The sequence below is a fragment of the Psammomys obesus genome, unplaced genomic scaffold (assembly GCF_907164565.1).
Source record: "Psammomys obesus unplaced genomic scaffold, mPsaObe1.curated_primary_1811, whole genome shotgun sequence".
NCBI lineage: Eukaryota > Metazoa > Chordata > Mammalia > Rodentia > Muridae > Psammomys > Psammomys obesus.
In genome coordinates this window covers 1,512,839-1,540,309 of record NW_026594240.1, presented here as the reverse complement: position 1 = coordinate 1,540,309, position 27,471 = coordinate 1,512,839, and the positions used below count along the sequence as shown (strand labels likewise).

General features: G+C 40.0%; 2 protein-coding genes across 5 annotated transcripts in view; one reads left to right on the top strand and one right to left on the bottom strand.

Annotated features, from left to right (window-relative positions):
• The window catches only part of Nckap1l (NCK associated protein 1 like), a 180,143-nt gene that overhangs the window by 74,856 nt on the left and 77,816 nt on the right, over positions 1-27,471 (bottom strand). The gene's annotated exons all lie outside the window — the stretch shown is intronic.
• Positions 779-27,471, top strand: Gtsf1 (gametocyte specific factor 1). Of its 2 annotated transcripts, XM_055618256.1 has the most exons (10): positions 796-842; positions 944-1,026; positions 3,216-3,260; positions 5,803-5,903; positions 11,531-11,657; positions 12,314-12,397; positions 12,843-12,906; positions 15,105-15,199; positions 23,756-23,789; positions 27,367-27,471. In XM_055618256.1, the coding sequence occupies exons 3-9, from the start codon at positions 3,245-3,247 to the stop codon at positions 23,770-23,772; spliced, it is 504 nt and encodes a 167-aa protein (XP_055474231.1). In that variant the 5' UTR covers positions 796-842; positions 944-1,026; positions 3,216-3,244; the 3' UTR covers positions 23,773-23,789; positions 27,367-27,471. The 2 variants fall into 2 exon arrangements, with proteins under 2 accessions (XP_055474232.1, XP_055474231.1); XM_055618257.1 differs by lacking the exon at positions 944-1,026 and having other exon boundaries at positions 779-842.

Here is a 27,471-nt window from a genome sequence, read left to right as displayed (position 1 = left end):
AAATCCTTCTCCCTGATGCTTTCGCAGGTCATCTCAGGCTCTACTAATTTCTTCCTTATAGGAATTTACAGTTCCTACCACTTCCTGGCGTATGTTTTACTCCCATTTGACCACCAGTCCAATTTAGTACCTGTTTTTCTAAGTACTTTGAGGACAACTATCTATATTTAAGTAGGTATACAAACAGTTTTGGGAATGGTGTGGTTTCTGAACAAAGGCTCACAGTGTTTTGAGTTTCCTGCTTTTAGTTCTTTGACCCACATGTCCTCTCTAGCCTAAAGCTCCCTTTAATCCAGTCAGCACATGTACCATCCTCCCAACTATTCTGACATTACCATTACCTTTTCAATTGTGAGCCTACATGTATTACCAGACAAAAAAATCCCCGCCTTTCTTGCTTTTTCTTAATCTGTTGTTCCTGTCTCCATCATTCCTCTTTTGAACTCTGAAAATCTAAATTACATTTCTGTCTCAACAACTTCCACAAAGCTTTTCTTGTGAATAGCACCCTACACTGACCAATCCCATTCTTTCCCTGATTTTTCTAAGATGGCCACCCAGAAGTCAGCAAAGGAAATTCTCCACCCAATTAAGGGCATTTAGACCAGGGATTAGAAGAGGGGTGGTGGCTAAAAGCAAAGCAACTAAAGACCCCCCAGGAGATACCCTTGGCGACAGGAGGAAAAGCCAAAAGAAGAGGGCAGCACCAGCTGGATGCACTGGGCCTGTGCAGGCCACAGTCACAGGAAGTGCGTCCCCGCCCTGGCCTCAGACCGGAAGTGGGCGTTGCCGGGGTCTGGCTGTGAGGCGAAGTCGTCAGTGGGGAAAGCGTCTGGACTGAGGTAGGAACGAGAAAAGGCGGTAGGGTCTTGGCTTGGGTCAGCCCTTGGAAGCAGTTTGAGAGTGAGATACCTTCAAAGTAGTGTCTTACCTCACTCCCCAGCCTTAGCCCCGAACACCGACTGCGTCGGCGGTCGGCGGTCGTCTACTCGACGGGCTGCCTCGCATCTTTGCCTTGTTTTCAAGGTAACCTCCTCCCCCTTGCCTGGTCCTTTTTGCTTGAATTTCCTCAAATATGGGGGGCTTTTTTGTAAAGGCAGAGAGATTACTACTTTACTGAGACTTGAGACTATTTTCAGAATTTAAACAGTAGCTTCAGATTCTCACTTTGTCCAGTTCACTGCCGCCTAGTATGGGGAAAGGAATCGAGTCACCTGGTAACATTTTGATGGGGAAGATAAGAGACAGCTGAGTGATGGTTCTATGAATTCCAGAGTCCTTGTAATCAGTCTGTTCGCTAGGAAAGAATAGGTCAGCTCTCTTAAGTTGCTGAATATCTCACTCATCACTGTTTTATATAGCTTAAATTAAAAAAAAAAAGTAATACTTGATTCTTCCTTCCAAACCGTTCTTATTTTTAAAAAAGTATGACATAACTGTAGTAGCGGTTCCATAAGGTCAGGATAGTTTAATCCAAACATGAAGAATAATTTATAGCTTCTCTGGTGATTTTCCTTAACAAATGGGCTCTGCAGCAAAGCACTAAGCTAGAATTTAGCTGATTACCTGTATTTCCTAACAAAGGTTCTAATGCTGCTTATGTCATAGAATGGAGGAAGGGCTGTGGAATTGTATGAGAAGCCAAAGGAAAGCTTGCTTAGAGACAACAGCTTGTGTGTGCATCCAGTTTTCAGAAGATTCCTGTGGGAGAGGTTATATACAAAATTAGTTTTCCCGTAATAATACGTGAACTAAATTAGTGATAATAGAGATTTCCAGTAAAAGAGAATTCAAACTCTGAGACATTTTCTCTTTTAATCTTTTTGTTTTCTTAGGTGTTCTCTGTGACCTCTTTGGGTTTTTTGGTTGGTTGGTTGGTTTTGTTTTGTTTTGTTTTGTTTTGTTTTGTGAGACATAGTTTCTCTGTGTAGCCTGGGCTGTCCTGGAACTCAGTCTGTAGACCAGGCCGGCCTCTAACTTAGATCTGCCTACCCCAACCTCAGCCTCCCGAGGGCTGGGATTGAAGACATACACCGCCACACTCAGCTCTCTGTAACCTCTTAAATCCTAACATTCATGTATGTTCCCTCAGTATAGTGAGGGACTCCAGTATACTGACTGGAGCAGTACTCATCTTGCCATTGTATGATAGGAACAGAATAAAACATCTCTGGAAAGGGAGAACAATGGGCTAGAGAGACAGCTCAGCGGTTAAGAGCACTGTCTTAGCTCTTCCAGAGGTTCTGAGTTCAGGTCTCAGCAACCACATGGTAGCTCCCAAACATCTATAATGTGATCTGATGCCCTCTTCTGGCATGCAGGTTTATGTGCAGATAGAGCTCTCACAGACATAAAATAAATAAATCTTTTTTTTTTTTTAAGGAAAAACATCGGTGTGACATTTTCTGATCATGATTAAGAAAAGTCATTAAGATTTATTTTTTGCCAGGCACAACTGTAATCCCAGCACTCTGGGAAGCCAGAGACAGGTGGATCTGTGTGAGTTTCAGGACAGCCTGGTCTATAAAGTGGGTCCAGGACAGCCAAGGCTACACAGAGAAACCCTATCTTGAACCGCCCCCCCAAAAAATTTTTTTTCTTTTTTTATTTTATGTGTTTATGTGCATTTATAAGAGTGCATCATGGGCATACAATGTCCACAGAGGCCAGAAGAAGGCATTTGAACCCCTGAAACTGGAGTTAAAGGCAGCTGTAAGCTATGTAGGTGCTGGGAAACACAGATCCTCTATAAGAGCAGTCAGGGCTTTTAGCCACTTAACCGTCTTTCCAGCTGGAAAGAAGAGCTTTAAAGTAGTTTATCCAGATGTTTAAATAATGGTATTTTAATGACCTCAACTTGACCCCTATTACTAATGTTAAATAGTATCAAACCCTAATAACAAATAAACAGTTGTAATATCACTTAAAATATATATGTTGTCACCTGAATATAGTTTGTCAGTAGTCATGTTTGACCTAGCTGTTTGTGGGCCCTAAAGTTTATTCCAAGAATGTGAATTATGAGGTGATGCTAAAATTAGTCATAGAAATAAAGAATGCCTTAAAGAAGAGAAGTGTTTAGAAAAGAAGGTTGTGTACTAAGGGTTTGTTTTATTGAACTTGGGCAGCTTCAGTTCCAGGAGTGACTCGACATTATGGGCTGCCTTTTGTTGCATTTCATTTCTGATTCTTTGAACCATGCTTTTTTTCTCCAGCACTTGAACAGGTGTTCTTTGCCATCAGCATGGAAGACACTTACAGTATGTACTACTTTCTCCTTTTAAAAAATAATACATCATTCATGTATAGTTTGATGCCTGACTAGACTGTGTATGTTGTGAAAAATTCAGATTCCTCCCTGAAATTCTGAGAAAGTTCTTTGTGATGTTGAGGTACAAAATGTTCAAATTTTAAGTACAACACTTTAGTCTACAGCCATATTACCTTGAGAAAATGGTCTGAAACAAAATACTTTAAACTTAAGTAATTAGATGTGAGAACCAACTGTAATGGTGTACAACTGTAATCCTGGCTCATAGGAGCTGAGTCACAAGGATCACAGCTTCTAGACCAGCATGGGCTTCATAGCCAAGACCATCAAAAGACAACAGGTCAGCGAAAGGGCTCAGACAAGCCATATAAGCCTGGCAGCTGTAGTTTGAGTTTCAGAAGTCATGTAAAAGTAGGAGAGAAAACTGATGCTGTAAAGTTGTCCTCTGACTTACACACACCATACACAGAATAATAAATACAATATTTTTACAATACTGGGGATGTAACCCAGTGGTAGAATACTTGTATAGCATTCTTAAGACTCATAATTTTGTCATCAACACCAAGATTAGATAGATAGATAGATAGACAGACACAGTGATTGATTAGATTGGTGACTAGGATAGGTAGATTGATTGATTGATTGATTGATTGATTGCTAAGTCTTTTAGAACAGTAAATTAGAGCTGACCTACATTGCCAGACCAAGAAAGCATTCATGGTAGTCCTCAAGATCAACTTTGACACATGCTCTATATGGGCTGACAGTATGTGTGAATTATACCTCCATTCTGCCAACTGCCAACATTTGCTAGTGATAGAATGGATTAAATGAAGGCAAACTGATAAGAATTTCATCTGTGAATGTTCCTGGGTGTTCTGCGCTTCAGAAATAAGAAAAGATTGCTGGCTAAGAGCTCAGTTGGCATAATAAGCGTGCCCGTCCTCTAGGACTTTTCCTCCCTATTCGTTCTGTCCTTCAGATCACCTTTCAGGCTGATTTGCATCACAGCCATGGTTAGTAATTTATTCCATGTTTACCACTCTTCCAGTGACACTGTCAGTTTCAGTTCCCCTGTGGTTTCTGATTTTCATTGCAGTCTCCTGTCTTATAAGCTTTTTTATCAAAGGTGAATTATTTATCTTTTATTCTTACCTTCAGGGGTTTCTAGAGTGTTTTATTAGGTTACCTTTTGTTCTCAGGATGTGCTTAACTATTTAATTTTCCTTCCTTAGCCAGTCTTGTTAAGATTTGGGGCACAGCCTGGGCAGCTTAGACAGCCTAAGGGCAGCTTTGAATAACATGGTATAGATTCAGGGTTTTCTAGCCATTATAGTCTGTGTTTACAGTTGTCTTAGCTGTGTGAGGTTCTGTCTTTGCAGTTTATTTTTATTTTAGCTGGACAGTTTGGTAGTCATGAGATTAAGGATTGCTTTTTTCTCATCTGTGTTTCAAAACATGAAAAGTAAAATCACCTACCTGACAAAAGTAATGAGATCATTGTCAAGGAAACTAGGGTGGCCAATAGAACATACAGAAATAAAGCAGAGAACAGAGTGGGGGAGCTCAGTTTATTAATACTTCATAGGATATTCAGTTGAAGCAATATTGATATCAATTTGTTAACTAGCAATAGACAAGGATGCTAATGAGATTATTTTCAACTTCTCCTATGGCCAGCTGGATTGGGTGAGTGGAGTTCGAAAGTGCAATGGTCCACAGTATTTATACTGGTGTATTAACAAGCCATTCCAACTTTAGTGGGTTGGGAAAGTGTGGTTGGAGTAGCTGGAGAATAGAAATGGCTCCAAATTGTTATTTTTAAGAAAGGAAAAGGGGCAGGCTGGAGAGATGGCTCAGAGGTTAAGAGTACTGACCGTTGTTCTTCCAAAGGTCCTGAGTTCAATTCCCAGCAACCACATGGTGGCCCATAACCATCTATAATGATACATGATGCCCTCTTCTAGTGTGCAGGCACACATGTAGGCAGAGTACTGTATAAATAATAAATAAATAAATATTATAAAAACAAAAGGAAAAAATACTGTGGGTGTCATTTAACAATTTTGTTTTATAATAAGAATGAAAACCATATTCAGTCAAATGAATGAAACCTCAGCACACCATTGTGGGTACTGCTGTACCCACAAGAGTCAGTGATAACACAATTTTATTGTCTCATAGTTCCATTTCACTTTTAATCTTTTACTCACACTTTTTTTGTTTTGGTTTGGTTTTGGGTTTTTTTGTTTGTTTTGTTTTCTTCAAGACAGGGTTTCTTTGTGTAGTCCTGGCTGTCCTAGAATTCACTCTGTAGACCAGGCCGCCTTTAAACTCAGAGCTCCACATGCCTCAACCTCCTAAATGCTGGGAGTAAAGGCGTGTTCTTCCAGCACCAGGCCAGTCTAACTGTTCTTTAGACTGCCTTGTTCTTATTTATGGATGTATTGAAAACACTATGTGAAAAACTACTGCAATTTTACAGGGCCCTGTTATACTTTATACTTACTGTGGTTTTTCTCTTTCAGTCGACTCCCTGGACCCTGAAAAGTTATTACAGTGCCCCTATGATAAAAATCACCAGATCAGGGCCTGCAGGTTTCCTTATCATCTTATCAAGTGCAGAAAGGTAGGGTATTGTTTTCGTTATTTTCCCTTTAATGCCATCTTGAGTTCTCCTGAAGAGCCAAGCTTCAGAAGCAACAAATCATTTAACATACATATTTTAACTGAATGCCAGATTATTTGGCAAGTCTGCCTTTGTTAAGTTTAAGGTGTTTGTTTTATTCTTAGAAATATATAAAATTCTTATCTTTTATTTTCTTCCTCCTAACTAGCAACAAGACATTGCTTATAAACAGTGTTTATAAACAGTGTCTCTAGAGTCTTATCCTTTAGAAAACAAAGGAATCACTAATTTTTTTCCTAGTAATGAGAAATCCCTCTTACCTTATAAATTTGACGTGTTCATTATTTCTTTTTAAAATATTTTAGATTTATTTTATGCATACGAGCATTTTGATTCAATGTATATATGTGCAGCATGTGTGTGCCTAGTGCCTGTGGAAGTCTGAAGAGTGGGTTAGATCCCTGGGACTGGAGTTAGAGGATTACTGTTATTGTGTGGGTGCCGTGAAACAAACCTGGGTCCTCTGAAAGTGCAGCAAGGGTTTTAGCCCATGGGCCTTCCCTGCAGTCCCTCTATCACATTTCTAGCCCATGGACCTTCCCTGCAGTCCCTCTGTTACATTTTTTTCCTGATCCACCACTGCCCCAGCACATCTTTTTTCTTAATTTTTTTTATTTTTTTCTTCACAATTTATTCATTATATATCCCAATTGTAGCCCTGTCCCTCAACTCTCCCATAGTCCCACCTTCCCTCCCTCTTCCCCACATCCCCTTCCCCTAGTCCACTGAAAGGGGGAGTTCTCCACCATTGCCATCTGCCCATAGCTTGTTAGGTCTCATCAGGACAGCCTGGATCCTCTTCCTCCATGGCCTGGCAAGGCTGCATCACTAGGGGTAAATTTCTTTTTTAACTTTTTATTCTTTGGGAGTTTCACACCATACAGCCCAGTCATACTCACCACCTCTCATCCACCCTTCTCACCCTTTACCCTTGCAACCCTCCTCAAAATAAAACACATACAAACAAAATAAATAAATAAGTAAACAAAACAAAGTATAGAAAACATCTTGTTTTGGAAGCTATAATATGTCACAGTGTGTCCTACAATATACCCTTCTGTCCATACAGCTTTAATAACAAATGTTCATTGCAACATCTTTTTATTTTTCAATTTTTCATTTATTCATTTATTTTAGTTTTGCTTTTTTCAAGACAATTTTTCTATGAAGGCTTAGCTGTCCTGACTCACTTTGTAGCTGGCCTCGAACTTCACAGAGATCCACCTGCCTCTGCCTCCCTGAGTAAGGAGATACAGGTATACACCCCAGTACCCAGTATCCTTATTTTTTTAAGATATTTTTTATGTGTATATCTGTCTACCTGTGTGAGTTTATATGCGCAGTGTGCACACGGGTGCCCATAAGGGCCAGAAGAGGGCATCAGAGCCCTTGGAACTGGAGTAAACAGGCAGTTCTTAGCCACCATGTAGGTACTGGAACTGTACCTAGGTCAGTGGCAAGAGCAGTAAGCACTGTTAACCACTGAGCCATCTCTATTTTTTTAATTAGCATTTTCTTTCTAGTTAATTCTTTATAGACTTAGCTAATGTAACCTATTCTAGTTCTTTGTTAGTTAAAAAGTACTCGTACAGGGTTGTTAGAATACTGATGTTGGGGGCTGGAGAGATGGCTTACCAGATAAGAGCACTGTCTGCTCTTCCAGAGGTCCTGAGTTCAATTCCCAGGAACCACATGGTGGCTCACAGCCATCTATACTGGAATCTGATGCCCTCTTCTTCATGCAGGTGCACATGCAGATAGAACACTCATACATAAAGTAAATAAATAAAATCTTAAAACAAAAAGAATACTGAGGTCAAGGCTGGAGAGATGGCTCAGTGGTAAGACCAATTGCTGCTCTTCCAGAGGTCCTGAGTTCAGTTCCCACCATCCAGATCAGTCATCTCACTGCCTGTGACTCCAAATATCGGAAATGCAGTGCCCTTTTCTGGCCCTCCACAGGCCACAGGCACCTGTATTCATGTGCACATGTGTGCACGCGCACACACACACCATCAAAGTAAGATCTTTTTAAAATTTAAGATTTACATTTTATGTCTATGTGTTTTGCCTGATGTACACCACGTGCACACTTGGTGACTGAGGCAACTTTATGAAAGGGCATCAGGTCTCCTTGGAACTGAAGTTATATATAGTTGTAACCTACCATGAGGGCAGTGGGATTGAATCCACATCCTCTGCAAGAGCAGCAGTGCTCTTAACCTCTGAGCAGTCTCTTTAGTGCCTTTTTTTTAAAGAATACCATTGTCAGATACAGACACCAAAAGTTTAGAATTTAATCCAAATTACATATAATTTATTATCTTAAATAATCGATTCAGTCTCTAGCACCACATAAAAGCATGCCTATAATCCCAGCACTAAAGAGGTAGAGGCAGGAGAATCAGAAGTTCAAGGTTACCCTCAACTATATAGCACATTGGATGCCTAGGCTACATAAGACTGTCTCAAAACAAGGAAGCGCACAAACCAAACAGTCATGGTGACACACGCCTGTAATCCAGACAGTTGTGATTAGAAAGTTGAGGCAGGATGGTCTTGAGGTCAAGGACAGTTAAACTATAAAGTGACCTTCTGGAATACATAAGATCCTGTTTGGGGGCTGGAGCTATGGCCCAGAGGTTAAGAGCACTGGCTATACTTCCAAAGGTCCTGAGTTTAATTCGCAGAAACCACATGTGGCTCATAACCATCTATAATGAGATCTGGTGCCACCTTCTGGCCTGCAGGCACACATGCAAGCAGAATACTGTATAAATAATAAATCTTAAAAAAGAAAAAAGACCTTGTCTCAAATAACTGAGGGGGGGGGGGTGGAGAGCTAACTCAGTGGTTAAGAGTACTTGTTCTTGCAGAAGGCCTAGGTTGGATTTCCAGCAACCACATGGTGGCTTACAAACATCTGTAACTCCAGTTGCAGAGAATCTGACCCACTCTCCTGAAAAGGCACAAATATGCATACACATTCATGCAAGCAAAACATCCATGTTTATAAAAATATCTAAGTATTAGCTGGGCATGATGGCTTATGCCTTTAATCCTAGCACTCAGGAGGCAGAGATAATCTGTGATCTCAAGGCCAGCCTGGTCTAATAGTAAGTGCCACGGTAGCCAGGGCTACATAGATCCTGTTTCAAAAAAGAGAAGGGCTAGAAAGATGACCAACAGTTAAGAACACCTGTGTTGTTTTTCCAGCGTACCCAAATTTACATCAAATGTCTTACATCTCCAGGAGAGTACCTCATACACATTTAAAATAATTAAATAAAATATTTTAAGCTGTTTCTCCTAAGTAGGTATGGTGGTGCATGCCTATGATCCTACCACTTGCAAAGCTAAGGCAGGAGGATTGCCATGAATTCAAGTCCATTCAGGGCTTTATAGTAAGACCCTCCCTCCAAAAAGCTTTGCATTCATTGTCTAAATGCCTTATATATATAATGGAGAGTGTATTTCATAAATTTTATTTTTCTTTTTTCTTTTTTTTTTTTTTTTTTTGAGGGGTGGGGAGGGGAGTCAGGGGCTAGCCCTGGGGATTGAATCTAAGGCCTCTTACCACTGAGCTGTGTTGCCAGCCCTTAATTTGAGACAGATCTCACTAAGTTGCCCAAGGTTGAACTTGTAGCCCAGGCCAACTTTGAACTTTCCATCCTTCTGCCTTAGCCTCCTTGTAGCTGGTATCATAGGCCTGAGCCACAGGCTGCTTTTGTTTGTGCTTGCTGGCTTGCTTGGAGTTTTGGAGGGGAGGGGGCACTTCAGTTTTTGAAGTAGGACTTCTTGTAGCCAAGGCTGGTCTCAATTCACTAGTTAAGGAGGACCTTTACCTACAGATCTCTCTCTACCTTCCCTTCCCAAGTGCTGGGATTGAAAGTCTGTTCCACTCTGCCTGGCTACAGTTTACTTTATGTGCATATGGTATATGTAGTTTAGTGCATGTGTGTGCACCAGAGGAGGCGAGAAGAGGGCATAGAGTGTTCTCATATATCACTCAGCCTTGTTCTTTTGAGACAGGGTCTCTTCCTGAACCTGGAGTTTATGTTTTTTGTTTTTGTATTTTTTTTTTTTTGTTGGTGAGTTTGTTTTTTTGTTTTTGTCAACGAGACCGGCAATCAGCAAGCTACCTTCTGTCTTTGCTACCTACCAGTGCTGGCATTACAGGCAGCTTCTTACTGGGTGCAGGAATCCAAACTAAGGTCCTTATGATGGCCCAGTGTATGGGCCAGACCCATACAAGTTTCTTAGTCCTGCATTTTTCCAGCCTGCTTCTCACTAGTTTTACATCTTGAGTTTTTTTATAATTCATCGTTAAAACTTTTTTTATTGAAAAAGTTTTCTCATATATTTTGATCATGTTCTCCGACCTTCCTACCCACCCAACTTTATGTTCTTTTTCTCTTTAAAACAATAACAAAACATTTTAGTGTATGTTTGCACATATGTGTGTGCCACGGTATACATGTGAAATAGAACAACCTGCAAGAATCAAGCCTCTTCTACCATGTAGGTCCTGGATATTAAACTCAGGTTGTTAGACTTGAGCCATCTCTTTACCCCTCTTTTTTGTTTTTTCTTTAGTGTGTGTATTTGTGTGTGTGTGTGTGTGTGTGCGTGTGTGTGTGTGTGTGTGTGTGTACTCAGATTGCCTAGAGCTGGAGTTACAGACAGTTGTCAGGTTTCCAGTCAGTGTTCTTAACTCCTGAGCCATCTCTCTAGGTCTCTCCAGGCCCTTTTTATTTTCTTTTTAATTTCTTAATTGCTGGTACATTTGCCATGACATTTTGGTGATAATAAATCCTTTGTTTAGGTTTAAAACAAGGTACTGGCTTACAAAGTGAATATCATTTGAGCTTTTACTAAGTGAAATAGCTGAAATAAAGGTTAAGCTGCTCCCTGGCCAGTTTGATGCATGCCTTTGATTTCAGCCTTTGGGAGACAGAGGCAGTCTGGTCTACAGAGCAAGTTCCAGGACAGCACCAGCTCCACAGAGAAACCTTGCCTCAAAAAATAAAAAGTTAAGTTGTTCTGGGCCTCATCCCAGGCGTCGTTACTTTAAATCAGTGTCCCTGTGTTGTTCTGGAAATCATTAGCCTATCTCTGCAGCCCCTTACAACAGCTATTTCCCATCGCCATTGCGAAAGCCAGGCACTGCTGCAGCGCCCATTGTTGGCCCTGACACCCCGAGAGCTGCAGCACTTCAGGCTGTGCTGTCTGATAAACAGGGAGAAGAGGTGGTTCATATTGACGGCTTTGCTCTTTAGAAGCCACTGAAATCCCATTGTGTACTGTTATCCCTACAGTCATAAGCAAAAGGTTTGCATTTTTGAAGATACTGAGATAGTAGCTGCATGGTCTGTATGGGTGATAAATAAATCCCTCTTAGGTTTCTGTGATGAGTGTCTCTACCATGGCTGAGTGTACCCACCATAGCTGTGACATAAATTTGCGGAAAGATTTCAGGGAGCCATTTATAGAAAAAGGCTGGGCTAGTTTTCTTGAATTTTATGAGATCCCAAGAATTGATGGATCCCTTAATTTTTATTCCACAGAATCATCCTGATGTCGCAAACAAATTGGCTACTTGTCCCTTCAATGCTCGGCACCAGGTTCCCCGGGCTGAAATCAGTCATCATATCTCAAGCTGTGATGACAAAAGCTGTATTGAGCAGGATGTGGGTAAGCCTGACTAACTACAGTATCCCAGGATTTGGGGTTAGCCAGTCAGTTTGGAATCACAATACATCATTGGCTTGCTTTCTGGCTTTTACCATTCAGAACATTTTTCTGCCTTTGAGATGATGATGTGGTTATGGCATTGTAGCAGTGACTGAATAGTAGTCACTGAATTGTAGTAGTGTCTGAATAGGTCAGACTGTTTTCTTTTCTGAACAGCCTGATTGATTTTATTACAATAAATCATCTAAAATGATTTTAGGAAATGGAGCTCAGTGGGTCGAGTACTGACCTTGCATGGATAAAGCCCTGAGTTCCATATCCTGTACCACAAAAATCATGGGCATGGTGGCATTGACTCGTAATCACAGTACTCAAGAAGATCTGAAGTTTAAGGTCAATTTTGAGTCTGAAGCCAGCCAGAAACGCTAGACCTTGTCTCAGTAAATAGATAATCCTGCTATTGCCATGAATAAGGTAACAGTCTTTGTGTCTGTTTCTCGTCCTATCAGCTTTTATCCTATCCATATTTAGAAACAGAGACTCAATAAGCCAGCAGACTACCCTGAAGCCTTTAAAGGCCTTAAATACCTTAAGCAGAATAACCCAGCAGGTCCACTACCCCACCCTCTGTGTATCAAATCTCTGTTGTCTTACAGTCAACCAAACCAGGAACCTTGGACAAGAGACTCTGGCTGAGAGCACATGGCAGTGCCCTCCTTGTGATGAAGACTGGGATAAAGGTGAGATGCCTCTACATTTTTTTCTTTACCTGTTTAAATCTCAAATCATTTGCTTAAGACAGAAGGAAGATTTTCTTTTTTATGAACATGCCATGTTGTTCAGAATGCCTTATTTTTATTGGGTCCCAAAATGAGCACATTGCTATCACTGTGCTGATACTTAGAACAGCCCATCTCCCTTGATTGCAGGAAGCGCTTCTTTACATCTGTTTTCCCCATAAATTGTGTTGCACCATCTGTGCACATTTATTATTATTAATGGCTCTTGTGTTTATATTCTTCACTGTTAAATTCCTGCTTCTGTATCACTTGGGTGGGGCACTCAATCAATTTTTACTTACAACCCCCAAAACTTAGCTGTATTATTTCCCATCTGACAAGTTCAACTAACATGAATTGGTGTTTTATCTAGTAGTATCACAAATAATTTTGCTTCCTTTGGCAGATTTATGGGAACAAACTAGCACCCCATTTGTCTGGGGCACAGCCAGTTTCTGTGGCAACAACAGGTAAATTCAGTGGTCTTACGCTCACCACTACCTCCCCAAATCCAAGTGTGTGACAAAAAATAATAGACCTGAGTGTGGTGGTGCTTGTCTTTAATCCCAGCACTCCAGACAGGGGCAGGAGGATCTCTTGAATTTGAAACCAGCCTGGTCTAATAAGTGAGTTCCAGAACAACCAAGGCTATACAGAGAAACCCTGTCGGATAGATGGATGGATGGATGGATAGATAGAGAGAGAGAGATAGTCAGTCAGTCAGTCAGTCAGTCAGTCTTGGGTGTGAGACACCATGACCAAGACAACTGTTATAAAGAACAATATTTAATTGGGGGTGGCTTACAGTTTCAGAGGCTTAGTCCATTATCGTTATGGCGGGAAGCATGGCAGTATCCAGGCAGACATAATGCTTGGAGGAGCCAAGAATTCTTCATTTCTGTCCAAAGGCAGCCAGGAAGAGACTAAAATTTTACACTGGCTGGAGCTTAAGCCTAGGAAACCTCAAAGCCCACTCCCCCGCACTGACATACCCTCTCCAACAAGGCCATACCTACTCCAACAAAGCCATACTATACTCCTATAGTGCCATTCTCTGTGGACCAAGCATCCAAACACAGCAATCTATAGGGGCCAAACCTATTCAAAGGATCACATAAATAAATAATAATGCAGGCCACCCTCTTTCCTTGACGAAGATACTTGGTAACAAATATTGTTTGGAGCTGGGTTCTTATTTGTGTGTGTGTGTCTGTCTGTCTGTCTGTCTGTCTGTCTGTGTGTTCTTTGGAGGCCAGAAGAGGTTGTCAGATACCCTTGAGCTGGAGAAATAGGCAGTTTTGAGTCACCTGACATGGGAACTGGGAAGCAAGCTGCAGTACCCTGTAAGAGCAGCAAGTACTCTTAATTGTTAAGCCTTACTTGTTCTTTGATTCATAAAGACATGGACTTAAAACTGGAACTATAATAAATACTGCTTTATAATCTAATAAGAAAAGCAATAGTGCCTTATATTTCAATTCTTATATTTCTTGGTGTTCCTGTATTTCAATTGTTTGGAGTTTTGTTTCTTTTGCTAGGTTTGTGTTATTTCAAGACTGAAAAAAGTTACCCAGTTATACCACTTAGACTGTTGTAATCCTAGATAACCAATGCTTGGGGTAGGGAACAATCCTTATGGCTGGTGAGACAGGTTAGTGAGTACAGGCATTTGTAACCATGCCTGACCACCTGAGTTTGGTCTCCAGGCCCACATAGTGAAAGAAGAGAACAGATTCATGAAAGTTGTTCTCTGACCTCTGTATACATGCTGTTGTGTGCACAGTCGTTCACAAACTGCCACACAAATATGTTTTTCAAAATTAAAAGAGGACTGGAGGCCATGTGGTGGCACATGCTTTTAATGCCAGCACTTTGAAGACAAAGGCAGGTGGATCTCTGAGTTTGTGGCCAGCCTGGTCTTCAGAGCAAGTTCCAGGACATCCAGGGATGCACAGAGAAACCTTCTGTCTCAAAAGGGGAGCTAGAGGGATGACTTGAGGGGTTAAGAGCATTTGTTGCTCCATGAGATCCATACCCCCTTCTAGGCTCTGTGGCTTCCCACACACGTGTGCACATACACTTGTAAATTTTTCTAAACCCTGACAGTTCTTTGAGGTTAGGAAGTCCAGAGTGTGTATCTAATGAGTAAGAAAGAAAATAAATCTCTTTTTAGTACTTACATTTTGTATCCAATTTAGAATTGTAAGATTTTGCATTGCACCAACTTTCAAACCATAGAAGGTCAAGTTTCAAATGCAAATGATACTATTTCAGGGTTATAGAATGAAGGAATAAAATGGTATACTTTTCCCTTTCCCAAAATCAAATACCTAATTTTGTATTTTATTTTTATTTTTAATTATGTGTATGTAGATATGTGCACATGAGTGGTAGTGCCCAGAGGCCAGAGGTGGGACTACATACAGGTGGTTGTGCACCGCTTCATGTAGGTGTTGAAATCAAACTCAGGTCCTCTGGAAGAGCAGTACATGATCTTAACTGCTGAGCCACCTCTCCAGCACTCATAAAATGCTTTAAATTGTAGGGGTTCGGTACTTAGAGAATTGGCTGCTTTTCTGGAGGACTCAGGTTGGATTCTCAGAACCACATACTGTCTCCCACTTGTATGATGGCATCAAATTATTCCCTTTTTTTTTTTTTTTTTCAGTCCTGCAAACAACATAGTTATGGAACATAAGAGTAACCTGGCTTCAGGCATGCGAGTTCCCAAGTCTCTGCCCTATGTTCTGCCATGGAAAAACAGTAAGTGAAATAAATGTCAAAGTATTCCTGCTCTCTCCATTGTGACAAAAACAATTGGTTTGATTAATTAGATAGCATTCGGCCTGATGCTGAAGTAAGTATGACTCTGTAAATTTTGTGTTCAAAGCACCTCACTTATCTCATGCTACTCCTAGGCCTGGTTGCAAACAAGAAATTAAGAATAACTTGAAACTACTGCTCTTCTGGAGGATCTGACTTTGGTTTTCAGCATCCATGTCAGGAGATTCACAACAGCCCATGAACAGGATTCACAGGTGACCCAGCTTCTGGCACCTGTTCTCATATCACATGCCACCACACTGAGACACATGTGCGCTAAAGAGATTTTAAGGATATTTTAAAAGATGAGATACAGGTATACAGAAACAAAACAGGTATTTCCATGGAGTAATCACTGGTATCAAAATACTCTAAGTAAATGTCAGGTCCATTAAAGGGGCTAAGACAAGGTCATCTCATTGTCAAGGCATTAATTTAAAAATCAGAAGATCAGAAAAAAAAAAAAAAAACTGTATTTCAGGAACCTAAAAGAAAATGGGTAGAGAAGGAGAAAACAGTGCTAAGAACAGCATAGGGAATGGAATTCAGATATATTCCATAAACATTTGAGCCTATACTGGGTAAATAGGTATTAAGTTCACATAATTCTTCCCTGTTTAAAAAAAATCCACATTTGGGGGGTTGGAAAGATGGCTCAGTTAAGAATACTTACAGCTCTTGCAGAGAACCCAAGTTAGGTTCCCAGCACCCACACACCAGCTCACAATTACCTGTAACTGCATTTCCAGGGATCCAAACAATCTCTTTTCACCTCCACAGACACCAGACACACATGTGGTACATATATGTATATACAGACCATACACATAAATTTTTTTAATTAAAAAATAGCAGTAAGGTCTGCTCATGCCCTTCATGTGCCATTTCCCAGGCTCCAGCAATTCCCACAACCCCATAGGCAGCAGCCATCAGAGCCATCAGGGACTACCAATTCCTTGCCTCCTGGGTCCCTCTGGCAAACCCAGCAGTGGTGAGGTCTGTCCCATGGCCTCTGCACACCGTTTTTGGGTCCTAGATCTTCCTGTAATCCCAGAGGCTGTCAGCAATCAGGGCCTACCAGCCAGGTCCTTCCAGGCAATCCAGCAGTAGTATAGTCTCCATCCTGTCCTCCATAGGCCAGTTCCCAGGCCCCAGCCATACCTGCAATCTCAAAGGCCTACTGCTATCAGGGACCACCAGGCCTGCCAACACCAAGAACAACCAGATGGCTAAATGCCAGCATAAGAATACACTCAACAAAACTGGTGGGCAGTATAGCACCACCAGAACCCAGCTATCCTACTACAACAAGACCTGGATATCCTAAGAAACCTAAAGTACAAGAAAATGGCCATAAATCTAATATTATGAAGATGACAGAGGCCTTTAAAGAGGAAATTAATAAATCCCTCAAAGAAATACAAGAAAATACCATCAAACAGGTGAAGGAAATGAATAAATCCCTTGAATACAGAAAAATACAAGCAAATAAGAGAAGGAAATGAATAAAACTAATGTTTAAGACCTGAAAATGGAAATAGAAGCAATAAAGAAAACACAAACTGAGGCAGTCCTGGAGATGGAAAACCTACAAAAGAGAACAGGAACTACAGATGTAAGCATCACCAACAGAATACAAGAGATGAAAGAGACTTCTCAGGCACAGAAGATTCAATTGAAAAAAAATCAATACATCAGTCAAAGAAAATGTTAAATCTAAAAAGTTTCTAACACAAAACATCCAGGAACTTTGGCCCACTATGAAAAAAGCCAAACCTTAGAATAATAGTAATAGAAGAAGATTCCCAGTTCAAAGGCCCAGAAAATATCTTCAACAAAATCATAAACAAAAGTTCCCTAACTTACAGAAAGAGATGCTTATAAATATACAAGAAGCTTCCAGAACACCAAAGAGATTGGGCCAAAAAAGAAAATCTTCCCATCACATAATAATCAAAACACTAAATCTACAGAACAAAGAAAACTAGAATCTTCCAGGGATAAGGGGAAAGTACCATATAAAGGCAGGCCTATTAGAATTACCCAGACTTCTCAACAGAGACTCTAAAAGTTAGAAGGACCTGAGCAAATACCTTGCAGACCCTAAGAGACCACAGATGTCAGCCCAGACTACTATATCCATCACAACTTTGAATCACCATAGATGGAGAAAACATGACAAAACCAAGTTTAAACAGTCTTTCCACTAACTCAGCCCTACTGAGGACTCTAGAAGTAAAAGTCCCAACACACACTAACTGCACCCAAGAAAACACAGGAAATAATTTCACACAAGCAAAACTAAAAATACATCAACATCAAAATTATAGCATTCAACAGTCATTGGTCATTAATATCTCTCAACAGCAATGGACTCAGTTCCCCACAGGCTAGCCAAGTAGATGTGAAAACAAAATCCATCATTCTGCTGCATAAAAGAAACACAACTCAGCAACAAAGGTAAGCATTACCTCAGAATAAAGGGCTGGGAAAAATTTTCCAAGCAAACTGACCCAAGAAACAAGCAGGTGTAACCATTCTATTATCTAAGAAAATAGACTTTCAACTAAAAATAATCAGAAGAGATGGGGAAGGACACTTCATACTCATCAAAGGAAAAGTCCACCTAGAGGACATCTCACTTCTGAATATCCATGTCCCAAATGCAAGGTCACCCACATTCTTAAAAGAAACATTACTAAAGCTTAAATCACACATTGAACCTCACACATTAATAATGGGAGACTTCAGCAGCCCATTCTCACCAATGGACAGATCGGTGAGATGGAAATTAAACAGAGAAATAATGAAACTAACTGGCTTTTGAATTAAATGGACCTAACAGATATCTACAGAACATTTCACCCAAACACAAAAGAATATGCCTTCTTCTTAGCAACACACAGAGCCTTCTCTGAACTTGGCCATATACTCAGTCACAGCACCTTGAACGCTTGTTCAAGGAGATTGAAATAATCCCTTGTATCTTATCAAACCACCATGGACTAAAGCTGGACTTCAGCAACAACAGAAAGCCTACAAACTAAAATGGGGAGGTGGTGCGTGCCTATGATCCCTTTGGACTCTGTGAGTCCAAAGCCAGCCTGTTTTGGTCTACAAAGTAAGTCTGGGACAGCCAAGGCTACACAGAGAGACCCTATCTTGAAAAAAAAAAAAAAAAAGCTTACAAACTCATGGAAACTAAACAACTCTACTCAGTGACTATTGAGTCAAGAAAGAAATAAAGAAAAAAAATTGAAGCCTTTTTAGAATTCAATGAAAATGAGCAATGAGCATACCCAGACTTATGGGACACAATGAAAACAGTGCTAAGAGGAAAGTTCATAACACTCAGCACCTTCATAAAGAAATTGAAGAGATCTCATACAAGCAACTTTACAGCACATCTGAAAGCTCTCAAACAAAAAGAAGCAAGGACACCAAAGAGGAGTAAATGGCAGGAAATAATCCAGCTAAGGGCCGAAATCAATAAACTGGAAACAAAGAGAATACAAAGAATCAACCAAGAGCTGGTTCTTTGAGAAAATCAACAAGGTAGACAAACCCTTACACAAACTAATTAAAAGGCAGAGAGAGTGTCCAAATTAACGAAATCAGAAATGAAAAGGGAAAAATAACAGCCACTGAGGAAATCCAAAGAATCATTAGGTCCTACTTCAAAAGCCTGTCCTCCACAAAACTGGAAAATCTAAATGAACAATTTTCTTGATAGGCTCCACTTACCAAAGTTAAATCAAGATCAGGTTAACAATTTAAATAGTTTTATAATCCCTAAGAAAATAGAAGCAGTCATTAAAAGTCTCCCAACCAACAAAAGCCCAGGGCCGGATAGTTTTAGGGCAGAATTCTACCAGAAAAGCTAACATTAATACTCCACAAACTATTCCACAAAATAGAAACAAAACGAACATTGCCAAACTCATTCTGTGAGGCCACAGTCATCCTGGTATGTAAACCACACAAAGATTCAACCAAGAAAGAGAATTTCAGATCAATATCCCTCATGGACATTGATGCAAAAATTACTCAACAAAATACTCGCAAACTGAATCCAAGAACACATAAAAAACATGATCAAGTAGGCTTCATCCTTGGGATGCAGGGATAGCTCAACATATGAAAATCCATCAATGTAATCAACCATATAAACAAACTGAAAGAAAAAAAACCACATGATCATTTCATTAGATGCTGAAAAAGCCTTTGACAAAATCCAACACCCCTTCATGATAAAAATCTTGGAGAGGTTAGGGAGACAAGGCCCATACCTAAACATAATAAAGACAAAATACAGCAAGTCAATAGCCAACATCAAATTAAATGAAGAGAAACTTAAAACAATTCCATGAAAACCAAGGGCAAGACAAGGCTGTCCATTTTCTGTATCTCTTCAGCATAGTTCTTGAAGTTCTAGCTAGAGCAATAAGACAAAGGAGATCAAGGTGATACAAATTGGAAAGGAATCAAATTATCTGTATTCACAAGTGATATGATAGTAAACATATGTGACCCCAAAATTCTACCAGAGAACTCCTACAGCTGATAAACACTTTCAGCAAAGTGGCTGAATACAAAATTTAAAAAATCAGTAGCCCTACTTTATACAAATGATAAACAGGCTGAGAACAAAATTAGGGAAACAGCACCTTTTACCATTTTCACCATATCCACAAATAATATAAAATATTATAACTAACCAAGCAAGTAAAAGACCTATATGACAAAAATTTCAAGTCTCTGAAGAAAGAAATTGAAGAAGATAACAGAAAATGGAAAGATCTCCCATGCTCATGGATCAGTAGGATTAACATATTTAAAATGGCCATCTTACCAATAGAAATCTACAGAATCAATGCAATTCCCATCAGAATTCCAACACAATTCTTTACAGACCTTGAAAGAGCGATTTTCAACTATATATGGAAAAATTAAAAACCCAGGGTAGCAAAACAATCCTGTAGAAGAAAAGAACTTCTGGAGGTATCACCATCCCTGATTTCAAGTTTCTCTACAAAGCAATAGTAATTAAAAACCACATGGTATTGGCATAAAAACCAGACAAGTTGATCAATGGAATCAAATTGAAGACCTAGAAAATAAACCCACATACCTACAGACACCTGATTTTTGACAAAGAAGCCAAAACCATATAGTGGAAAAAAAGAGCATCTTCAACAAATAATGCTGGTCTAACTGGATATCTGCATATAGAAGAATGCAAGTAGTTCCATATTTATCACCCTGCACAAAACTTAAGTCCAGGTGGATCAAAGACCTCAACATAAAGTTGGATACACTAAATCTAATAGAAGAAAAAGTGGGAAATAGCCTTAAACTCACTGGTACAGGAGACAACTTCCTGAACAAAACACCAACAGGTCAACAGTTAATAAATGGAACCTCATGAAACTGAAAAGCTTCTGTAAAGCAAAGGACACTGTCAGTAGAACAAAACAGCAGTCTGTACATTGGGAAAAGATCTTCACCAAACCTATATCTGACAGAGGGCTAATATTCAAAATATATAAAGAACTCAAGAAATTAAACACCAATAAACCAAATAATCCAATTTAAAAATGGGGTACAGAGCCAAAGAGAGAATAATAAACAGAGGAATCTCTTATGGCTGAGAAGCACTTAAAGAAATGTTCAATGTCTTTAATCAGGGAAATGTAAATTAAAATGACTCAGATTCCATCTTACACCAGTCAGAATGGCTAAGATCAAAAACTCCAAGTGACAGCGGGTGCTGGTGAGGATGTGGAGCAAGAGGAACACTCCTCCATTACTGGTGAGAGTAAAAACTTGTACAACAACTTTGGAAATCAATCTTGTGCTTTCTCAGAAAATTGGGAATAGTTTTATAGTTCTACCTCAAGACACAGCTATACCACTCCTAGGCATATACCTAAAAGATGCTCCACCATACCACAAGGACATTTGCTCAACTATGTTCATAGCAGCTTTACTCATAATATTCAGAAACTGGAAACAATGGAAGAATTGTTTGCAGTATCAATGGAAGAATGGATAAAGAAAATGTGGTACATTTACACAATGGAATACAACTTAGCTATTTTTTTTATTAATTACACTTTATTCATTTTGTATCCCCCCATAAGCCCCTCCCTCCTCCCCTCCCGATCCCACCCTCACTACTTAGCTATTAAAATCAAGGACATCATTAAATTTACAGGTAAATGGATGGAACTAGAAAATATCCTGAGTAAGGTAACCCAGACTCAGAAAGACACACATGGTATGTACTCACTTATAAGTGGATATAAGCCATATAATATAGGATAACCATACTATAATCCACAGACCCAAAAAAGCTAAGTAACAAGGAGGGCCCAAGGGAAGATGCTTGAATCTCACTCAGAAAAAGAAATAAAATAGATATCAGAAGTAGATGAAGAGAGAGAACTGGGTGGGAGAGAATGTGCAGAGGAGAACAAGGGTAGGGATCACGTGTGGGAAGAGCAGGGCCGTGAGAAAGAAGGGAAACAGATGAGGGTACATCTCTGGGACAAGCTAGAGACCTGTGATGGAGTAGGCTCCTGTAAGGATATGGTGGTGTGACTCCTAGTATGTGTGTGGGGGGATATGGAGACTTAAGTGGCCACCTCCTGTGTCCAGGCAGGACTTCCAGTGAAAGGAGGGGGACACCAACCCACCCACAAAATTTTCAACCCAAAATTTACCCTGCCTACAAGATGTGCAGGAATAAGGAGCAGAGATTGAGAGAATGGCCAAACAATGACTGGCCCAACTTGAGACCCACCCCCTGGGAGAAAGCCAACCCCTGACACTATTGATGCTTGCACACAGGACCTGCCTAGCATAACTGTCCTCTAAGAGGCAGCAGTGATTCAAAACAGATGCTGAGACCCACAGCCAAACATTAGAAGGAGCTCAGAGAATCTTGTGGAAGAGTTGGGGGAAGGATAGAAGGACCCAGAAGGCATTCCACCAAAGACCAACAGAGTCAACTAATCTATGCCCATGAGGGCTCACAGAGACCGAACCACCAACCAAAGAGCAGGCATGGACTAGACCTAGGCCCCCACACATATGTAGCTGATGGGCAGCTTGCTCTACATGAGGATCCCCTAGCAACTGGAACCGGGCCGTCTCTAACATGGTCTCTGTCGCCTGCTTTTGGATCACTGTCCTCTAGCTGGGCTGCCTTGTCTGACCTCAGTGGAAGAGGATGCTCTTAGTCCTGATGTGACTTGATGTCCCAGGGAAGGGGGCCAGGCTTCCCTTTTCTGAGGAGAAGGGGAGGGGGAAAACAGAGAAAGAGGGTGGAAGGGTGGGAGGGAGAGGAGAGGAGAGGGGGGCCCTCGATCTGGATGTAACATAAATAAGTAAAATTCTTATAAAAAGAAAGAAATTTCTATATTCATAATACCCAGGATAGGGTCCAGGAGATGGTTCATCAGGTACAAGCACTTACCATGTAAATCTGACAACCTGCTTTTTATTCTTGAGCACATGGTAAAAGGAGGGAAAAAGCTCCTCCTTCTACATCATATGTATACAACATATACACACATAATAATTATTGTTCAAGATTTAATGAAGCAAATGCCTAAGAAAGTACGATCTTTATTTAATCCAGACTTTCTAATATTACTCCTGAATTCAAACTTCCTTGAAATTCTCTTTATTTCAGTCTCTGTTACTTTTTGAATTAAATTTTGAGTAAGTAGAAAGGATTCATCTTAACGAGGCTAGAGACATGGCCCTGCAGTTAAAAGCACCTGCCGCTCTGGCAGAGAATGTTTTTTTGGTTCCCAGCACCTACATCAAGCAGCTCACACCTGCCTATAATTCTAGTTCCAGGGGACCTAATGCGCTCCTCTATGTTCCATGGGCACCTGCAAACAGGTGGTGCGCATAAACTCACATAGGCACACATGCATACACATAAATCTTTTTTAAAAAACAAAGTAGTAAAACAATTTAATTTAAATATTTGCATTTCCCAAAAGTGAGATCACTAAATAATATACCAAAAGGCTTGATACAGCGAGCCATGATAGCACATACCTGTAATCCCAGCACTTGAGAAGCAGAGATGGTAAGATCAGGATTTCAGCCTGTGAGATTGTCTCAGAAAAAGAAAAAATGGGCAAAAGACTTTTCTTTTTCCATGATTCTCAATGAAATCCCATCACTAATTTTGAATTCTGCTTTAAGATTACTACCCCATATATACTAGGAATAAGTAATTTGTATTTATGCCAGGCAATAGTGGCATATGCTTTTAATTTCAGCACTTGGGAGGCAGAGGCAGGCGGATCTCCAAATTAGAAGCCAGCCTGCTCTACAGAGTGACTTGCTTGACAGCTAGGGCTACACAGAGAAACCCTGGGTTGAAAAAAAAAGTAATTTGTGTTAAATAGGTGCTGAGGGTAGAATGAGTTTCGTTGACCTGATGAATTTATTCTGAAATGTTTGTTCTTACAGATGGAAATGCACAGTAACTGAACATCTTTCTCAAGTAAGTATTTGTTTCATTCCACTATCTCTTCAGATGGTAGCAAGATTTAACTTGGACATAAAGCAATTTGAGTCCAATTTTCTGTCAGATTATGATACCAAAATAAAGCTTTGTATGTGTTTTTTATGTATATAGCCTCTATTATCGTTTTACAGGCTAATAAGCATTTACTCCTTAAATTAGAATTCTGTTACCATGCTAAGGTCTTTTCCCTAATGTTAGTACACATTGCCTGTTTTGTTTTGTTTTGTTTTTTTTACATCAAAGTTGCATTCTAAATTTGCCCTGCCTCTAGTAGTGGACCGAGATTAATCAAACAGCTGTGCTTCACTGCTCTGCAATTCTTTGCTGGACAGTTTAGTCATCATTTTTTAAAAATCTATACTCTTTAATTGAGCATTTAAAATTTTGAGGTCTCTTAAGAGTCTTGCACTGTTGATATTATCTAGTCGTTTTTTTGTGCAGAAACTCACAAAAATCTCCTTTTTCCAGATGAAACCTTTCCTGGAGGTTCTTCTGTGGTAGAGCTAAGCTTGGCTACCTTGCCTGAGGTTGCCTACCCCTACTGCTGGTGGGATAGGACTTTAGGAAGGCTGGGATAGGATTCTGTCCTTCAGTGGATAGTTTTCAAATGAATGAATAATTGATCCCCATCTAAACAGTGAAGCATATGAATCTGTGATAGGGTTTGTTTTGTACCCTACCTAATGTTTCTTCTGCAAAAAAAAGTGGAAAAGCTAAGTGGAAACCCCAGCCAGTTTTTAATCCCAGCGCTCAAGAGAGTCAGAAGCAGGAGGATCTCTTGAGTTCAAGGCCAGCCTGATCTACATAGCAAGCTCCAGTACAGTCAGGACTATGTAGATACCCTGTCTCAGAAAAAAAAAAAAAAAAAAAGTAAACTCCAGGAGTGGTGATACACACCTTTATCTCAGCACTAGGGAGGCAGAAGCAGGTGGATTTCTGTGAGTTCAAGGGCTTTGTCTACATAGGGAGTTCCAAGACAGCCAGAGGTACATGGTGAGACCCTGTCTCAAAAAAAAAAAGAAGAAAAAAGAAAAGAAAGAAAGAGAGAGAGAGAGAGAAAGAAAGAAAGAAAGAAAGAAAGAAAGAAAGAAAGAAAGAAAGAAAGAAAGAAAGAAAGAAAGAAGAAAGAAGAAAAAGAAAAGTTAAAGCCAGGTGTGGTGGTGCACACCTGTAGTCCCAGCACTCCGGGAGGCAGAGGCAGGCATATTTCTGTGAGTTCAAGGTCAGCCTGGTCTACAAAGCAAGTTCCGGACAGCCAGGGCTATTACACAGAGAAACCCTGCTTGAAAAAATCAGAGGGGAAAAAAGGTTTTAAATGTTAAAAAATAATAATAGAAAAAAGGAAACACCCTTCAGTCATTAGCAATAAGATTTATAAGTTTCTTCTAGCAATTGGCCATTTTTGGTAGATTTTGACTTTTTTTTTTACCCCCATCTGAGACATAATTTCTCTGTATAGCCCTGGCTGCTCTGTAGACCAGGCTAACCTCAGACTCAAAGCTCTAAGGTGTGTGATACCATACTCAGCTTGGTAGGTTCTGACTTTAAGTTGTTTCTTGTTTCTGGAAACAAGAAAATGAAATTTGGCCCCAAAAGAAAGATACGCTGAGGTGAATCAGAAGGAATACATTGAATATACCTGGATAAATGGTGAACTTTGAATTATTATCTTAATATGTTGCATAAGATGTCTGATGATCATACAGTATATCTAGTATATGCAATATATCTAGTAAATGAGAAAGGCAACTCTATAATGAAAACCTGGAAGAAGCTTCTCATAAGATAAAGACAAGATATTTCCTCCCACTCAGCCCCCCCTCCCCTTTGAGACAAGGTCTGTTGTTGTTCATGTAAACATAGCTATCCTGGAACTATACCATGCTGACCTCCAACTCATGGAACAACACTCTCTTCCTCTGTCTCCTGAGTGCTAGGTTAAAGGCATGTGGTACCACACTTGTCTTGTACTTGGCTTTTTAACTTCACTTTTACACAGTGATGAAATTTTTTCTTTTTTAAAAAATATTTATTATGTATATGAATGCTAGCCCTATTTGCATGTACACTCAAATGCCAGAAGAGGGAATCAGATCACACTGTAGATATGACCACCATGTGGTTGTTGGGAATTGAACTCAGGACCTCTGGAAGACCAGACAGTACTCTTAACCACTGAGCCATCCCTCCAGCCCAAATTCCTTTTTCTGTATAAATACCTTTCTTATTTAAGACAGCATCTAGATTATGTAGGCCAAGGCTGACCTCAAACTCAGGGTTCTCCTGCCTCATTCAGCCTTCATGGGAACTGGGGTTACAGTTATACACAACCACACACAGTTCTTCCTTGGTCCTCTTAATAAAAAGCAGCATTGTTTTTATGAAACCTCTTGCAAATTTTTCAGGATTTTGGTTTTGGTGTTTTGTGTTGTTTTGTTTTTTGTTGTTTTCATTGTTGTTGGTTTTTCAAGACAAGGTTTCTCTGTGTAGCCATGGCTTTCCTGGAACTCCCACTACCTCCTGAGTGCCAGGATTAAAGACATGGGCTACTACTGCCCAACTCAAACTTTTAATAAAAGGATATAAACAAAATAGAAGACATGATTTCCCTTAAGGACCAAGTATGAAAAGCTGGGTGCAAAAGCACAAACCAGTAATCCCAGCACTTGGGAAGTGAAGACAAGAGGACCCAGGACTTCAAGATCAGCCTGAGCTATGAAGTTTAAGAACAACCTAGTTTTTATGAAACTCTCTCAAAAAAGGGAAGGTGGTGAAAGGGTAAAGGTACTTGCTTCCAAACCTGAGGACCTGACCTTGATCCTTGGGAGCCACATGATAGAAGAAAGAACCAATTCCCAAAAATTGTCCTCTAACCTCTGTGTAAGCATACACACACACAAATAGAATTTTTAAGTTTTTATTAGATTTATTACTTTGTGAATGTTTTGCCTGCACGTAAATATGTCTACCATATACATGCTTGGTGCTCAGGAAGGTCAGAAGAGGGCATCAGATTCCCCAGAAGTGGAGTTACGGATGGTTGTGAACCACCTTGTGAGTGTTGGGAATCGAACCTGGGTTCTCTACAAAAGCAACAAATGCTCTTTAACTGCTGAGCCATCTTTCCAGCCCTGGATGGATGTAATTTTTAAAAGTCTTTGTACATACACACACATACATATCAATATTGTTGAATTAATGAGTAATAGAGTATTTAAGAGGAAAAATAACAGTAAGTTTATTAGAATTCATTCAAGAATTGTTCAAAGTACTTGATTGGCAGAGAGTCAGTTCTCATTTATGAAACTGCTGATGTAAGAAATGTTCATTGATTGCTGTGAGGAATGTCATCAAGTCACTTAGCCAGTCTCCATGTACATGGCAGTACTGAAGAGGAGAGGGCCAGCAGGCACTCCATGTCCTGCCATTACAACAGTGAATCTCTGGAACAGCCTTGTAAGATCTTGAGGGTTACAGTTGTGTTGATGTTGTTAGATGTAGTTGGTACTTCTGTCACTGGAAGGAAGTAAAACTTTTTCTCATTTCCTTGCAGATGCCAGACTGTGGAAGACTCTTGCTTATTCCTGCTACCCAAGGGTTCTTCTTTTTTCTCTTTATCTAATTATAGAACAGTAAACTGTCTGTGACTTTCAAACTG

Bases quoted from the DNA above. Each gene is read 5' to 3' on its own strand.
- Gtsf1 (XM_055618257.1), top strand. The intron at 12,398-12,842 runs GTGAGATGCCTC...TTCCTTTGGCAG, and splicing joins TGATGAAGACTGGGATAAAG to ATTTATGGGAACAAACTAGC. The intron at 12,907-15,104 runs GTAAATTCAGTG...TTTTTTTTTCAG, and splicing joins AGTTTCTGTGGCAACAACAG to TCCTGCAAACAACATAGTTA.